Raw genomic sequence first — 19,004 nt, forward strand, 5'->3', positions numbered from 1 at the left:
AAACCTTTCTCTAACCTTACTCATATACCACCTCAATAGCAGCAAAAAAAACATGAACACAATAAGTACATAGTACCTAACAATTATTTTTTTAAATGTAAATACATAGTAGTTAAAGACACCTAATATAAAGTGTGACCAAAAAGCTTTTTAGTTTTTTATTTATTATCATTTCAACTTACAAGAAAGCCAGATGACTTGTCCAAGAGACATCTTAACCGGCAAACAAAACTTCGCTCCAAAAAGGTGGAGTTCTCTGGTGGCAACTGCTCTGGCCTGTAGTACGTCTGAGGCAGTGGTGAACCATGGGAAGCTTGACAAAAGCAAAGCAAGTGCATTTAAACTTGAATATAGAGAAAAGCATAATTAAATACAAAACTCTCTAAGATTATATAACATAGAAAGTGATAATAATACATTGGTGGCAGTGTAAGTGTTTATATAACTCATTGCAGGTAGTGTCATTGCTAACAGCTAGATGTGCTGTGTGTGTGTGTGTGTGCTGTCTAGTACAGCTGTCATGTGTATAACAATGACAGGCCTTCCAAATTGCCAGCGTTAGATCTGATGAAAACCGATCCAGCTTGGTTGAGAATAAAAAGCCCAATCTGTAACCAGAGTAAACTGGCACAGCCTTTGAACACCAGCTATAAGAGGCGGTTACACATATGAACCTGAATCCTCAGAGCATATATAACAGAAAAGCATCTTGGGAAATATTCAGATTGTCTGAAATCAAGTGAGCTGTTGGTTTAAAGTATGGTCCGTAACAAACTTCTTTGTTATTCTAAGAAAAAACATTCGGATACCTTGACAAATTGTTAGCCATTAATGACAATGTTTTAGAAGTTAATTGAAATGTATTGCTTTTGTTGTTTTAAAATCATGTTATTCCTGGATTTATTTTTTAATGAAGATTGTAAACTAGGATGTCTGTCATAATGGAAGTTTGTCAAACTTTGTTTGCAGACAAATGCAATCCCATCTTCATTGGCTCTTTGTGTTGATGGAATGGGGACAGAATGTTTCAGTTGTCCAGGCACAATGCTCAGGTCTGCTCATGGTCTGCTTGGAGAGATGTTTAGTTAACTTATTTTCTACCTTGCACTAGCTGTCCGGCGTCTAAAGTGCAGCTGGGGTTGAGCGCCCAGTGGAGCTGCTTCTGAAACCTAACCCGGTCTTCAGTGTGAATGAGCTCGTACACACTCTGATGGATGAGATCCGACTGCAAACAAAACACATCGGTTTTACTGCAAGTAGTTTCACAGCTGCTCATTACAGCTGTTACCAAATTTATGAAGAAATCTGAATCTAAATGCTGAAGAAAAAAAACAAATGGTAAATGTCTAAGCAATCTCAACCTCTAATGAACCTGTTTTTATCTAAATTTGTTCACAGCCTGCTTTGTCTGGCAAAACAATTCAATTCAAGTTGGTATTTGTTTACAGCTTGATTTCTGATTGCGGTGAGGAAGTGCTTTTAGAATCACATTTGTGGGAAGAAGCTGGAATTTCACACACAATAAATTAGAAATCTGCTATGAGGGATTTAAAAAGACTGGTGACATCAATTAAGAAATCTTTCCAGTAGCGTCACAACAACAACTGAATAACTGGCTTAAATTTGGATAATATCAGGTCCATAATGCTTAATGTAATGAACCTTGAAATGTTTTTGAGTGAGTAGATTCACTAAATTGATGAGGGATGTGTGCAGTGGATCAAACAAAAACTTGGGTAGGTGAAATTTGAACAAACTGGACTGACAAACAAATTGCCAATATTTTTGTTTGTTCTTTTTTAGGGATGGGCATTGACACAAATTTCACAATTCGGTTCAATTTTGATTCACAATCTTGCGATTCGATTAAATGCAATTCAGTGTTATTCAATTTGAACGTGTTCTTGTTTCCTAGTTCCTTAGTAAAATATACGTAAAACTGCTGCATTTAGATCCTTTACTCATCTCTATTTTCAACCCAACTGTGACAGATACCGATTAATATCAAGTACACTATATGTCAATTTATCTGAAGGAAAAAAATACATTTGTATACAAATATTTAAATTGAACATAAGGCCGGTTTTATAATAACTCAGATTTCTCCAGTTTCTACTCCAATTCGTTGTTTTTTTTTATATATAAACATTTAAATGGTGGCTTTCCTAAACTTGTTTTTATGCAAATGTATTCATACATTGAAGAACTACAAGTTAAGTAAAAAAAAAAAGTATATAGTGCATATACTTAGCAAAATGCTCAATGTTAATTTTTCTACCTAACTATCAAGCAAATGTCATTGAATGGCTTTTTTGAGGTAAATATATTGTTACGTGACATTGATTACAAGCTTTTATTGACGTCTATATTCATGTTTGTGTCATTTTGTGTTTATTTCATGTTTATGCTATAACTAGTATTAAAGAGGAAGAGATGATCGGTTCACATGCCGTTTGAACTGAGGCGGCTACAGCGACCTGTCACACCACATTAAAGACCATCAAAACGGTATTAATTGTTTGAATTTTATTATAACTGACAGAATTTGAAAGCTTCAAAAGTCTGATAACTGAAGACAGCATAGAATAAATTAATGATTTCTGGGATTTAAGGATTAATATTGGTTGATCAAAATGAGAATTGATTATAATTGAGAAACTGGTATTATTAACCCAGCCCTATTCTTTTTTAAAGAGAAGGTGCTATAATGTAAATCCAGATCATTTCGGTCCAATTTAGCCCCTACAAATAAACCCTTTGGGCTGCAATTTCTTCCACCCCCACAATACATACGCAAACCAATACGAACCTGATGGAACCCCAAGTAGTCCTTAATGGTGGAGGAAGCATAGAAGATTGTGCCACTGGAGGTGACCACCAACACAAAGCCATTTATAAGCTATAAAAAAAACGTAGGTAGATAAAGTTATGCTGCTAATAGAATTCTAAATCAATTTGATTGTGTTTTTGTCTAGATCTATGTGCTTGAATTAAAATACTAATGTTTCCCAGCAGTGAGTTCACCTGTAGTAAACATTCTCCCTCTGGAAGCTCCTGAATTTGTGGTTTAGTGTTATTTGCTAGTTGGCTGGAGTTCTTTGAGTTCAGGGTCACTGCAACAGCAAACAAGCATTAAAGCAAGAAGCTCTGCACAATAGATAAAACAGATAATACCAATTCTTCAACAAAGACATGATGAGAAAAGTATGGGTAACCTTTCACAATATTTAATGTCATGTGAGGGCACTTGATCAGGCATAATCAAACAACAGCACAACTTCCTGCATTAGAAAGCAGTAATAATGATAGTGAGAGAGAAACATGAATAAATGTATAACAATGGCAACTTATATCACAGAGCTGTTGGCATCTGAACAACCAAAAGTGAAAGCAAATCATAATGCCCAGTGGTTTAACAATACACAGTCATGGTTGAAAAATACTTGTGCTTGGCACACATGAGTCATGAAAGGTTTGCTCACAGAGTGGTTTATGACATGCAATGGCAATGAGAGGTATCTTAACAAACAGACATTGGGTCAATAACAAATAAGAGAGCCCATGTTAAAGAAAAGAAAAAATCTAGTTTAAAAAGCATGTGCCAAGTTCTAAATTGTTCTCTATTCATATTGGTTTCATATGATTTTGAAAAACTTTTTCAAATAAATAACTTTTTTTAACTTATGTTATGTACAGTATAAAATCTTGAAGAATTGATGTTCCCAACCGATACATTTTCAAAACAATTAATTAGTTAATTACATGACTGGGTCAGTGACACAATGCATTTTTATTGATTTATTTTAATTTGTTCAAAAATATATTTAAAATGTAATTGATTCATACAGTGGCTTCAATATGCTATTCTAAGATGAGCATGGTTTCCATTTCAATTAATTTAGATATTATGTATGTATGTACAGAGGCGGACAGAGTACACACAGCTTCATTACTTGAGTAAAAGTACAGATATCCCTTGCTAAATTTTACTCAAGTACAAGTAAAAGTACTACAGTCAGATGTCTACTTAAGTAAAAGTACTAAAGCACTTGTTTTTAAAAGTACTTGAGTATCAAGAGTACAAGAGTACATTTTCTAAATATTGCATTACTACTGCCACAGTGCTTACATTGGTAAACACACCAAACACTTGAAGCGAAAACTATCATTAACTTGTTCAGAAAATTGAAATAGTCTGGCGAGGTGGACCTGCTGCGTTTTCATCCATTGTTTCGTCCATGGTTTCGTCTCTTATCTAAATCTGACCATGGAGTTGACTTTGGCGGAAAGCTGAAGGTGATTGCTGATAGGCTGTCCCAATGTTTTTTTTTGTTTTTTTTTTAGAAGAAGTAACAGGTACTCACAGTTATGGATAGAAATGTAGAGGAGTAAAGAGTACAATATTTGCCTCTCAAATGTACTTGAGTAAAGTCATGAGTACTCCCCAAAAATGATACTCGAGTAAAGTACAGATCCCTCAAAATTGTACTTAAGTACTGTATTTAAGTAAATGTACTCCGTTACTGTCCGGCTCTGTGTATGTATAATATATACATTTTAATTGAAATGGAAACCATGCTCATCATAGAATAGCTGTTTTGAAGCCACTGTAGGAATCAATTGCATTTTAAATATATTTTTGAACAAATTAAAATAAATCAATAAAAATGCATTGTGTCACTGACCCAGAGTAGTTATAACCCTATACCATGTGTCAAAATGATTGATGACTTCCGGTCCCGCCCACAGATAAGACATCTGGTCCCCGCCCTTCCGGTTGTCCGTTGAGCTGTCCCGCCCTTTCTGGCTTGTATAGATATGGATATGGATTGTCATATCGAGCGTTCGATCATGTGTTTTGACAGTTTTATCTACCGGTGTCTTTCCGGCATATGTTGTTGTTATGGTTTGCCCTATTGTCCTAGTTAGTCGTAGATCATGTGGTTTTGACAGAAAGTTTGAAGACTGTGTCACACAAGCATTATCTCTTGTGCACACGAGTTGGGTGTATTTTCTGTGTTTGTGTACTGTCTTTGCAACAACTGAATCGGACATAAACACTGATATCTCTGCTACACAGACGTCCACCCTCACATTCCTGAGCAATGTATATAAATGGTGGGTAGTGTGTTGTAAAACCATCACCAGAAACATGAGCTACATGAGCATGGATGATTCATCCTCCCCTCAATCCTCAGAGTCGGAGCTGAGCAACCAAATGATGGAAAGGCTGACTATGGCACCGAGAAAACCTTTCGGACATGTCCGTTTGACAAGTTTTCTCCATGAAATTTCGGAATGGACTACAGCTGAATATGTAATGGGTAGGAACCGTGTATTCGGATACAAATTTCACAAACCAACTCGAGTTGTTACACTCTACACCACTGACAGCCTCGGAGAGTTTCAGACTGGGCAAGACGTGTGTCTGGTATTTCCTGAAAAAGACTGGACTCTCTTCTACAATCGTGTATGGAAGGATCTGAATGATTGTGGTGAGGAGCCTTTGTACATTTCAGAGTGGGACGGGGTAAACAATAATGTCCGGTACCGTGTGGTAGGTGACCATACTAACAAGAACCCTAGTGATTCTGTTTACATATTCTGCTGTAAAGACAAGACAAAGCTCAAAAACAACCGGTCTGCGCGCATACGGCCTAACGAGCATCACAAACTGTATGAAATGCAATTTTTGTTCGACTGGGGCGATCTGAATCTCCTGAATATGGTTTTTTCAGTCATCGACAAAATGTTCAAATGGTGTGACATGCATGACGGATACAATAAAATTAAAGTGCAGCTGTTCCACCCTGAGACATGTGAACGGAGCGGCATATGGTCTCGGCCATCCCCACCCATTTACTACAGCCATCCTAAAGCTCGCAAGCCAGACCTACTCAAATAACGTCTATTAATCAGGTTTTGACTGCTACAACAACCCCGCCCCCTTTACTACAACTATCATAAATTCCTGCGACCAGACCCTTCCAAGCAACATTTATAAACCATGGCTGAAGACGGCGCTTCAGAACCCCATCATGTATGCAGCTGCGGTATCTCTTTCGGCAGCATTCTCGACCCTCCCAACGACAACGCAACCCACCATACTCTGACTGACGCCTGCGGGCCATTGGGCATACACAAAGACTGGGCTCCGGCTAAAACTATCAAACGTCGCATAGACTTTGAATCATGCATTGAAAGCGATTGGGGTCCGGGTAACATTTTCAACCCTGAACCATTGGACCTGCGCAAAGACTGGGCTCTGGCTGAAAGACGCAAACGTAGCTTAGACTGGGATCCGAAGATCGAGTGCGACTGCGGTTGTACTAAACCTTGGTCACCACCACTATCCAACAAAAAGCTTGAATCTCACAACCTGACTGACCTCTCTCATGCTAAACCCGGTTTCGATGCTACAGACGGATGTTTCAGCGACGTGGGATTCAAAATCATAAAAGCCGCGACAGTGGTATTGCTGCAACATCTCATCGGAAAGAAGCTGAAGGACGACTGCGAGGGGTGTGAGATTGATCACCCCAGTCAACTGCAACATTCCTGCCTGTTCGACCCACCTAACTACTACTTTGACACACATTTTGATGAACTTTCAGGCAAACTGTTTAAACCCTTTTTTCATTCAGTCATCACTACCCTTCTGGAGCGGTGTGGGTTAAAATCTCAACCCCAACGTATTCAAGGAACAGTCGGGACTATTCTGCACGAATTAAAAGACGAACCATTCATCGCCGCTAAGCTAGAAGAAATCAGGACGAGACTTCTGGACAAACCCTGCGAGGAAATAGTGCACGACGTCGTTGATCTCTGGGAAGGTCTCTCGATCGTGAATGGAGAGTGACCAAGACCCCACCAGTATGGGTGCTGCCTGTAGCCTAAAGAGCTGTATGGAATTCATGTTTAAAGACCATTACAGACACCAGATGACCGAACTGATGAATAAGATTATTGCGGATGCATCCCACCCTGATACACCGTGTTATGAAACTGTGCGTGAGGCAAATCTCAAGAAAAATATGATACATATAAGAGGACTGGCTAATTCATGGGACGATTTGACGGACAAATGCGCTTATGGTACCGATCCGCCTGATGTAATGATAAAACAGGTTCTAGATATGATGTGTGAATCACAATCTCTACTAGGGATCACCGATGTGCTGTGTACTTGTACGTATGTGGCGGATGTCTGTACCGAGCTGGTAAAGAATTCAAAAGAATATGACTCCGATGATGAGGATGATGCTGTTCAAATTGTCGAAGTGATTAAAAACGTTGAAAAAATTATCGAAATGTATGTCGATTACATCCTAGACAAAAACATGATGGCCTGTCGTGACTTTCTTTTCTGGTTAGATTACCGTTGACTTCATTTTACTTAGACTATGCATGTAACATTGTTATATCTAATTTTACTATATTCCGTTTTGTACTAACATCATTATATTCAATTTTACTTAGATTTTGTTGTACTAACATTATTATTATTATATCCATGTAGGCTATATTCTATTATAATCATTTTTACTATCTTCTATTATAATCATTTTTACTATCTTCTATTATATTAACACCATTTATCCATGTTTACTTATATCATGTATCCTGTAATTTTTTTTAATAAAAGATTGATTCAAACCACATGTACGCGTTATTCTTTTGCAGCGGTTGAAACGGCAGCATGTCGGAGCTCATGAAAAAGGCTTATTATACACCCTCCAACCCCGGCTCTTTAGGGGGTAAAAAACGATTAAAGGACGCCGTCTTAAAAGAAAGTGGGGTCCGTCTAAGCGATAAAAAGGTTTCAGAATGGCTGGCTGGTGAGGATGCTTACACTTTACACAAAACAGCTCCTATAAAATACAAACGAAATAGAGTGGTTGTGTACGGGGTCGATACCCAGTTCCAGGCCGATCTAGTCGACATGATCGCCTATGCCAAGGATAACGACGGCAATAAATATCTGCTGACTTGCATAGACGTATTTAGCAAGTACTCGTGGGCTCGTGTGTTGAAGAATAAGAGTGGGCCCGAGGTCGCTAGAGCGTTCGAGTCTATACTCGAGGAGGGTCGTGTGCCGCAGAAATTGCAGACGGATCAGGGGAAGGAATTTTTTAACAAACAATTTCAAGATGTAATGAAAAAGCACAACATTGATCATTTCGCTACCGCTACCGATTTGAAAGCCAGCGTCGTAGAACGATTTAATAGAACGTTAAAGAGTCGTATGTGGAGATTTTTAACAGCTACAAATTCCCGACGATACATAGATGTTTTACAAGACATTATGCAGGGGTACAACACCAGTTATCACCGAAGTATCTGCATGAGACCTGTGGACGTCGACAAAGTAAACGAGGATCAAGTGTTTCAAAACTTGTATGGTGATATAAAGAAGACCGAGAGAGCCATATTTAATTTCAAAGTCGGCGACGTCGTCAGGATTTCTAAAGTGAGAGGCCCGTTCGCCAAAGGTTATGAGCAGAACTACACGGAAGAATTTTTCACCATATCCGCATGCATTCCGCGACAACCCCCGGTCTACAGACTCAGCGATTATGACGGTGATGTCATCGAGGGGGTTTTTTATGAAAAAGAGTTGCAAAAAATAATTGTGAGTAAAAACAAATCTTTTAAGGTGGAAAAGATTTTAGGTCAGAAAAAACAAGGGAAATCTATGCTTGTTTTAGTGAAATGGCTAGGCTGGCCTTCAAAATTCAATAGTTATATAGATAAAAAAACACTGTTGGACTTAAAACACCCCAACGTTTAATGGATGAGTTCATACGAGCGAAGGACAGTCATGGATGATCAAGGGTTCTACATTACGCTACCGTGCAATGCATCGAGGTCGGTTTACCCCGAAAATCGCATATCCTGCTATACAACCAGGTTAGCAAAAGCTATACAATTGAAAGGACAATGGGAGGTGGGCCTCGCCGAAATCGAATATCCTAGAAGTTGGTATAACTTTAATGACAAAGACGGGAATTTCACCCTGCACACAAGTCCCGTATACAAAAATAGTGGGGGTCCAAAAGATGCGCTTAAAGAAGACTTACCCAAGTTTATTGTATCGAGGGAATTATACATATCTGGTGGGTACTACGCGAACATTCGTGCGATCCTCCGTGTGATAAATCAACTTCTAGCCTCCACGGGTGTATTGGATTACGATGAATTAAAAAACAAAGTGTTTCTGATCGCGAAACCCAATGTTTCAGTCAGCTTTCAAGGCAGACTCGCCACTATTTTAGGAATGATACCGGACGATGCTCTCGGACGTTCGAACTACCATAAAGAAGCAGATTTTACTACGAACCATATCACGTACGCTCCTCATCAATCCGATATCAACGCTGGGTTCTACACAATGTACGTTTACACCGACATCATTCAATATCAATCGGTCGGTGATTCTTACGTACCGCTTTTGAGATGCGTACATATATCGGGTAAAAGCAGCGACACGGTCATTGCTAGATACGACAACCCACATTACGCATCGATCAACAAGGATCACATCGCCAGCATTACCATAGAGTTGAAGGACGACCAAAACCGCGAAATACCATTTTCTTACGGGAAAGTCATCGTAAAACTACACTTTAAACCAACCAATCATTCTATTCTTTAAAATGAGTTATTACTATAGTCCTAGAGAGCACAATACCGCGGACTATGTGGACTATTACCGAAATCAGGCCGGCGGCGGTTTGCCAGGCTATGCCGGGGGAGGGGTTATGTACGGGGCAGGGTTAGGAGGACTTTTCAGAGGTTTGTTCAGGATGGCCATACCTCTGTTAAAAAGAGGATTTAGCATCGCAAAACCCCACCTAAAATCCGCCGCTAAAAATATAGTATCCGACGTCGTCTCAAACGTATTGACGCGGGCGCATAGCAATAATGCTAATGCTCAAGACGGATCTGGACTGATGGTCATGGCCCGTAAGAGGATGTCTAAACCACCTGGTGTGAGGAGGCGTGGTCAATGGGGTAAGAAGAAGAAAACAACAAGTGGAACAAAGAAGCGTCCAGTCGCACGTAGAAAGCGTAAGAAGTCTGTTAGTCGAAAAGCGACGGCCAAGAGATTCGTAAAAACCATATTCTAACATGGCGCTACTACATCGTATGTCGGGAGAATGCATCAAGTCCGAGTTGGACTTATTTACGGTCCCGCTGACGCAGACAGTTATTGAGAAAAACGGCTATTTAGAAGTTGCCCCTTTATCAGCCATATCGGACACCGCGCCATTAGAGTTTTTTATCGCAGGCAACGGCGATGATTACGTAGATCTAAATAACACGATGCTCTATCTACGCCTGAAAATCACGAGACCTAATGGAGCGGACATTGTGCATCCTGCGAGGGTTGCCCTAATAAATTACCCCGGAGCCACAATTTTTTCACAAGTCGACGTGACCCTAGGCGATCGTCTGATATCACAGAGTTCGAGCACCTACCCTTACCGTTGCATCATAGAGAGTCTGATCAACTACAGTAAAGATGCGTTGGAATCTCTTTTCTCTGCCGGACTGTTTTACAAAGACACTGCCGGTCACATGGATGTGAATGACCCCGTAGGCCGTAACGCGGGGTTGACGAAGAGATCGACCTACACCAGCGAAAGTAGGGTGGTGGAGCTGATGGCCCCTATACACAGTGATATATTCTTTCAAGAAAAACTTTTGCTCTAATTAGGCGTATCTTGATGTCAATTCCATTCAGCAAAAGTTTTTCTTGAAAGAATATATCACTGTGTATAGGGGCCATCAGCTCCACCACCCTACTTTCGCTGGTGTAGGTCGATCTCTTCGTCAACCCCGCGTTACGGCCTACGGGGTCATTCACATCCATGTGACCGGCAGTGTCTTTGTAAAACAGTCCGGCAGAGAAAAGAGATTCCAACGCATCTTTACTGTAGTTGATCAGACTCTCTATGATGCAACGGTAAGGGTAGGTGCTCGAACTCTGTGATATCAGACGATCGCCTAGGGTCACGTCGACTTGTGAAAAAATTGTGGCTCCGGGGTAATTTATTAGGGCAACCCTCGCAGGATGCACAATGTCCGCTCCATTAGGTCTCGTGATTTTCAGGCGTAGATAGAGCATCGTGTTATTTAGATCTACGTAATCATCGCCGTTGCCTGCGATAAAAAACTCTAATGGCGCGGTGTCCGATATGGCTGATAAAGGGGCAACTTCTAAATAGCCGTTTTTCTCAATAACTGTCTGCGTCAGCGGGACCGTAAATAAGTCCAACTCGGACTTGATGCATTCTCCCGACATACGATGTAGTAGCGCCATGTTAGAATATGGTTTTTACGAATCTCTTGGCCGTCGCTTTTCGACTAACAGACTTCTTACGCTTTCTACGTGCGACTGGACGCTTCTTTGTTCCACTTGTTGTTTTCTTCTTCTTACCCCATTGACCACGCCTCCTCACACCAGGTGGTTTAGACATCCTCTTACGGGCCATGACCATCAGTCCAGATCCGTCTTGAGCATTAGCATTATTGCTATGCGCCCGCGTCAATACGTTTGAGACGACGTCGGATACTATATTTTTAGCGGCGGATTTTAGGTGGGGTTTTGCGATGCTAAATCCTCTTTTTAACAGAGGTATGGCCATCCTGAACAAACCTCTGAAAAGTCCTCCTAACCCTGCCCCGTACATAACCCCTCCCCCGGCATAGCCTGGCAAACCGCCGCCGGCCTGATTTCGGTAATAGTCCACATAGTCCGCGGTATTGTGCTCTCTAGGACTATAGTAATAACTCATTTTAAAGAATAGAATGATTGGTTGGTTTAAAGTGTAGTTTTACGATGACTTTCCCGTAAGAAAATGGTATTTCGCGGTTTTGGTCGTCCTTCAACTCTATGGTAATGCTGGCGATGTGATCCTTGTTGATCGATGCGTAATGTGGGTTGTCGTATCTAGCAATGACCGTGTCGCTGCTTTTACCCGATATATGTACGCATCTCAAAAGCGGTACGTAAGAATCACCGACCGATTGATATTGAATGATGTCGGTGTAAACGTACATTGTGTAGAACCCAGCGTTGATATCGGATTGATGAGGAGCGTACGTGATATGGTTCGTAGTAAAATCTGCTTCTTTATGGTAGTTCGAACGTCCGAGAGCATCGTCCGGTATCATTCCTAAAATAGTGGCGAGTCTGCCTTGAAAGCTGACTGAAACATTGGGTTTCGCGATCAGAAACACTTTGTTTTTTAATTCATCGTAATCCAATACACCCGTGGAGGCTAGAAGTTGATTTATCACACGGAGGATCGCACGAATGTTCGCGTAGTACCCACCAGATATGTATAATTCCCTCGATACAATAAACTTGGGTAAGTCTTCTTTAAGCGCATCTTTTGGACCCCCACTATTTTTGTATACGGGACTTGTGTGCAGGGTGAAATTCCCGTCTTTGTCATTAAAGTTATACCAACTTCTAGGATATTCGATTTCGGCGAGGCCCACCTCCCATTGTCCTTTCAATTGTATAGCTTTTGCTAACCTGGTTGTATAGCAGGATATGCGATTTTCGGGGTAAACCGACCTCGATGCATTGCACGGTAGCGTAATGTAGAACCCTTGATCATCCATGACTGTCCTTCGCTCGTATGAACTCATCCATTAAACGTTGGGGTGTTTTAAGTCCAACAGTGTTTTTTTATCTATATAACTATTGAATTTTGAAGGCCAGCCTAGCCATTTCACTAAAACAAGCATAGATTTCCCTTGTTTTTTCTGACCTAAAATCTTTTCCACCTTAAAAGATTTGTTTTTACTCACAATTATTTTTTGCAACTCTTTTTCATAAAAAACCCCCTCGATGACATCACCGTCATAATCGCTGAGTCTGTAGACCGGGGGTTGTCGCGGAATGCATGCGGATATGGTGAAAAATTCTTCCGTGTAGTTCTGCTCATAACCTTTGGCGAACGGGCCTCTCACTTTAGAAATCCTGACGACGTCGCCGACTTTGAAATTAAATATGGCTCTCTCGGTCTTCTTTATATCACCATACAAGTTTTGAAACACTTGATCCTCGTTTACTTTGTCGACGTCCACAGGTCTCATGCAGATACTTCGGTGATAACTGGTGTTGTACCCCTGCATAATGTCTTGTAAAACATCTATGTATCGTCGGGAATTTGTAGCTGTTAAAAATCTCCACATACGACTCTTTAACGTTCTATTAAATCGTTCTACGACGCTGGCTTTCAAATCGGTAGCGGTAGCGAAATGATCAATGTTGTGCTTTTTCATTACATCTTGAAATTGTTTGTTAAAAAATTCCTTCCCCTGATCCGTCTGCAATTTCTGCGGCACACGACCCTCCTCGAGTATAGACTCGAACGCTCTAGCGACCTCGGGCCCACTCTTATTCTTCAACACACGAGCCCACGAGTACTTGCTAAATACGTCTATGCAAGTCAGCAGATATTTATTGCCGTCGTTATCCTTGGCATAGGCGATCATGTCGACTAGATCGGCCTGGAACTGGGTATCGACCCCGTACACAACCACTCTATTTCGTTTGTATTTTATAGGAGCTGTTTTGTGTAAAGTGTAAGCATCCTCACCAGCCAGCCATTCTGAAACCTTTTTATCGCTTAGACGGACCCCACTTTCTTTTAAGACGGCGTCCTTTAATCGTTTTTTACCCCCTAAAGAGCCGGGGTTGGAGGGTGTATAATAAGCCTTTTTCATGAGCTCCGACATGCTGCCGTTTCAACCGCTGCAAAAGAATAACGCGTACATGTGGTTTGAATCAATCTTTTATTAAAAAAAATTACAGGATACATGATATAAGTAAACATGGATAAATGGTGTTAATATAATAGAAGATAGTAAAAATGATTATAATAGAAGATAGTAAAAATGATTATAATAGAATATAGCCTACATGGATATAATAATAATAATGTTAGTACAACAAAATCTAAGTAAAATTGAATATAATGATGTTAGTACAAAACGGAATATAGTAAAATTAGATATAACAATGTTACATGCATAGTCTAAGTAAAATGAAGTCAACGGTAATCTAACCAGAAAAGAAAGTCACGACAGGCCATCATGTTTTTGTCTAGGATGTAATCGACATACATTTCGATAATTTTTTCAACGTTTTTAATCACTTCGACAATTTGAACAGCATCATCCTCATCATCGGAGTCATATTCTTTTGAATTCTTTACCAGCTCGGTACAGACATCCGCCACATACGTACAAGTACACAGCACATCGGTGATCCCTAGTAGAGATTGTGATTCACACATCATATCTAGAACCTGTTTTATCATTACATCAGGCGGATCGGTACCATAAGCGCATTTGTCCGTCAAATCGTCCCATGAATTAGCCAGTCCTCTTATATGTATCATATTTTTCTTGAGATTTGCCTCACGCACAGTTTCATAACACGGTGTATCAGGGTGGGATGCATCCGCAATAATCTTATTCATCAGTTCGGTCATCTGGTGTCTGTAATGGTCTTTAAACATGAATTCCATACAGCTCTTTAGGCTACAGGCAGCACCCATACTGGTGGGGTCTTGGTCACTCTCCATTCACGATCGAGAGACCTTCCCAGAGATCAACGACGTCGTGCACTATTTCCTCGCAGGGTTTGTCCAGAAGTCTCGTCCTGATTTCTTCTAGCTTAGCGGCGATGAATGGTTCGTCTTTTAATTCGTGCAGAATAGTCCCGACTGTTCCTTGAATACGTTGGGGTTGAGATTTTAACCCACACCGCTCCAGAAGGGTAGTGATGACTGAATGAAAAAAGGGTTTAAACAGTTTGCCTGAAAGTTCATCAAAATGTGTGTCAAAGTAGTAGTTAGGTGGGTCGAACAGGCAGGAATGTTGCAGTTGACTGGGGTGATCAATCTCACACCCCTCGCAGTCGTCCTTCAGCTTCTTTCCGATGAGATGTTGCAGCAATACCACTGTCGCGGCTTTTATGATTTTGAATCCCACGTCGCTGAAACATCCGTCTGTAGCATCGAAACCGGGTTTAGCATGAGAGAGGTCAGTCAGGTTGTGAGATTCAAGCTTTTTGTTGGATAGTGGTGGTGACCAAGGTTTAGTACAACCGCAGTCGCACTCGATCTTCGGATCCCAGTCTAAGCTACGTTTGCGTCTTTCAGCCAGAGCCCAGTCTTTGCGCAGGTCCAATGGTTCAGGGTTGAAAATGTTACCCGGACCCCAATCGCTTTCAATGCATGATTCAAAGTCTATGCGACGTTTGATAGTTTTAGCCGGAGCCCAGTCTTTGTGTATGCCCAATGGCCCGCAGGCGTCAGTCAGAGTATGGTGGGTTGCGTTGTCGTTGGGAGGGTCGAGAATGCTGCCGAAAGAGATACCGCAGCTGCATACATGATGGGGTTCTGAAGCGCCGTCTTCAGCCATGGTTTATAAATGTTGCTTGGAAGGGTCTGGTCGCAGGAATTTATGATAGTTGTAGTAAAGGGGGCGGGGTTGTTGTAGCAGTCAAAACCTGATTAATAGACGTTATTTGAGTAGGTCTGGCTTGCGAGCTTTAGGATGGCTGTAGTAAATGGGTGGGGATGGCCGAGACCATATGCCGCTCCGTTCACATGTCTCAGGGTGGAACAGCTGCACTTTAATTTTATTGTATCCGTCATGCATGTCACACCATTTGAACATTTTGTCGATGACTGAAAAAACCATATTCAGGAGATTCAGATCGCCCCAGTCGAACAAAAATTGCATTTCATACAGTTTGTGATGCTCGTTAGGCCGTATGCGCGCAGACCGGTTGTTTTTGAGCTTTGTCTTGTCTTTACAGCAGAATATGTAAACAGAATCACTAGGGTTCTTGTTAGTATGGTCACCTACCACACGGTACCGGACATTATTGTTTACCCCGTCCCACTCTGAAATGTACAAAGGCTCCTCACCACAATCATTCAGATCCTTCCATACACGATTGTAGAAGAGAGTCCAGTCTTTTTCAGGAAATACCAGACACACGTCTTGCCCAGTCTGAAACTCTCCGAGGCTGTCAGTGGTGTAGAGTGTAACAACTCGAGTTGGTTTGTGAAATTTGTATCCGAATACACGGTTCCTACCCATTACATATTCAGCTGTAGTCCATTCCGAAATTTCATGGAGAAAACTTGTCAAACGGACATGTCCGAAAGGTTTTCTCGGTGCCATAGTCAGCCTTTCCATCATTTGGTTGCTCAGCTCCGACTCTGAGGATTGAGGGGAGGATGAATCATCCATGCTCATGTAGCTCATGTTTCTGGTGATGGTTTTACAACACACTACCCACCATTTATATACATTGCTCAGGAATGTGAGGGTGGACGTCTGTGTAGCAGAGATATCAGTGTTTATGTCCGATTCAGTTGTTGCAAAGACAGTACACAAACACAGAAAATACACCCAACTCGTGTGCACAAGAGATAATGCTTGTGTGACACAGTCTTCAAACTTTCTGTCAAAACCACATGATCTACGACTAACTAGGACAATAGGGCAAACCATAACAACAACATATGCCGGAAAGACACCGGTAGATAAAACTGTCAAAACACATGATCGAACGCTCGATATGACAATCCATATCCATATCTATACAAGCCAGAAAGGGCGGGACAGCTCAACGGACAACCGGAAGGGCGGGGACCAGATGTCTTATCTGTGGGCGGGACCGGAAGTCATCAATCATTTTGACACATGGTATAGGGTTATAACTACTACCCAGTCATGTAATTAACTAATTCATTGTTTTGAAAATGTATCTGTTGGGAACATCAATTCTTCAAGATGTTATACTGTACATAACTCCACAATACCAAAACACTGGCAAGAAGACACAAAAAATGTACTCTTGACTCTGCCAGGCAAACTCTTTTCTATTAAGAACAATGATCTCTCTAGTCTTCACGTACTAGATGCCATTACTTAGTCACTGTGTCAACAAACCCCTGAATTTTGGAAGTGTGTGCCAGCAAAACATTGAGATCATATCTCATCTGGTGTTCCTGCACTCTTCTCATGCAATGTCTGACCCTAAAGATCCCCACACACTGGTTCAAATGATCAAAACTTGGCAGGGTCTTTGATGCTACACAGCAACTCCGGTCAAAGTTTGCTGCTAGAGCCAATGGCTATCAAACATTTCGTAACTCTTTTCACCTAAGTCAAAATGTCAACAAGTCGGTTTCAATTGCTCACGCAAACCCAGACCCTCCCCTGTAATGGCCTCCAGAAAGTCAGAGTAATTACACGCAACAATCAGCGCACCTGTTTAGCTTGTTTCTCATGGAATCCCTTCAATGCTGACCGCACCTCTGAACTGGTCAGGATAATTGGAAGAATATAAGCTGGGAACTGGAAAACGGTATTTTTTTTACATGACAGGTTCTTGCTTAACAAAACTTGGACTGTTCCCTTTATAAATTTCAAAAAAGATGTACAACTGCATCCTTGAGAGCATAATTGTGAAAGGCTCGTCTGAAACACATGCATACACTATATGAACTGTGATATTAAAGGGACACTATGCAGTTTCGGTTTTTGTCAAACAGTGACCCCTTGTAATGAAATGACGGAGATGATTCAGTAGCAAGTACAAAGATATTTATTAAAGAGAGTAGGTCAGAGACGGTGAGAGTGGTGAAGGATAATGTCCAGGGATGAAATGCACTTGGCAGCACAGGGATGCTGAGGACAGCCCAGACCTCCGATGAAGAACGAAGGTGATGGTGGTGATGAAACTGTAACCGGAAACCAGGAGGTAGGTAGCGCGAGTCTCGAAGGGACAGACGGCGGATGGAGTAACCCATCAGGAGGTCGGTTAGACGTCTTACCAATGGCACAAACTGAGCAAGCCAAAACAAAACTGCGAATGTCGCGAGCCATTAATGGCCACCAGAATCGTTGCTTTACTAAACAGCTAGTCCGGTTTACTCCTGGATGACAAGCGATGTTGGAGCAATGTCCCCATCGAATGACTTCAGACCGTAACTCTTCCGGTACAAACAATCGACTCGGTGGGCAACCGGGCGGAGGCGTTACCCCTTCTAAGGCCAACCTGACCTTCGATTCGACCTCCCATTTGAGTGTGGAGATAACTATCTTCTCGGGCAAAATGCAGATTTACATTTAATAGAAAATGTTTATTTTAAATTGGAACAATATTTTACAATATTACTATTTATTTATTACTGGAAATTTGACAAATATAATGTAACTAAAATCTATGAATTCATTCATTCAACTAAATCTTCTTATCTATGTTAATTGGCTAGATTAAATCAACGGAATTCAACAGCAATGTTAAGGGCTGTTCCCGGGCCATCGGTTCATTCTTACAGTTGAGCATGCATTACATACTGCAACTATATCGCGCAATATGATCTATTTTCAAGTGCCAACATTGCACAATCTGTGCCTTGAATTTTGTGAATTCATACACACGTAAAACTTTTGGACAGCGGCAAGAAAAAATGATCTGTCCCAATAGAAGAAAGAACCTCCAGACCACTGTTATAATATTTCAAAGCATAGCCTATTTCTTTTCCATATTCCTTTTGTTATCCTGAGATAAAACTGCTGAGAGACCGGGATGTCCTGTGATAAGCACTCAATCTATCACAAACAAAAAGAGGAACTCCATGCACTGCTCTGTCCAACTTCCAAATCTTAATGCTGAGGGAAAAAGCCTCTTGCGTTCATCTTACGTCATCACAAATGGGCACAGCACATGATAGAAAAGAGAATGTGGGTGAATATATTGTGGTTTAAGGCTTTTAATTAATATGGTGCTGTTATGCAAAGAGCACCAAGTGAACAAAAGTGAACGACACTTGCGTTTACTGTATGTGCTTCGCATGAAGGCTTGCAAATGGACTCTTTTGAGGAGAAAGCTAATTGCGAGTCATTCATTTGCCACTCTGAGCAATTACACTGCACACACACCCTCGCTCGTA

The 19,004-nt window shown here is 41.1% G+C and overlaps 1 protein-coding gene across 2 annotated transcripts in view; it reads right to left on the minus strand.

Moving 5' to 3' along the window:
• The window catches only part of ahr1a (aryl hydrocarbon receptor 1a), a 34,466-nt gene that overhangs the window by 10,051 nt on the left and 5,411 nt on the right, over positions 1 to 19,004 (minus strand). For both annotated transcript variants that reach the window (XM_084089516.1, XM_084089517.1), the window contains exons 3-6: positions 3,025 to 3,113; positions 2,810 to 2,899; positions 1,102 to 1,225; positions 183 to 313 (exon numbers count right to left, since the gene is read on the minus strand). In XM_084089516.1, coding sequence (XP_083945642.1) covers positions 183 to 313; positions 1,102 to 1,225; positions 2,810 to 2,899; positions 3,025 to 3,113 — 434 coding nt within the window. The remainder of the gene's footprint in view (positions 1 to 182; positions 314 to 1,101; positions 1,226 to 2,809; positions 2,900 to 3,024; positions 3,114 to 19,004) is intronic.

This window comes from Abramis brama, assembly GCF_963993115.1.
Source record: "Abramis brama genome assembly, chromosome: 17".
Taxonomy (NCBI): domain Eukaryota; kingdom Metazoa; phylum Chordata; class Actinopteri; order Cypriniformes; family Leuciscidae; genus Abramis; species Abramis brama.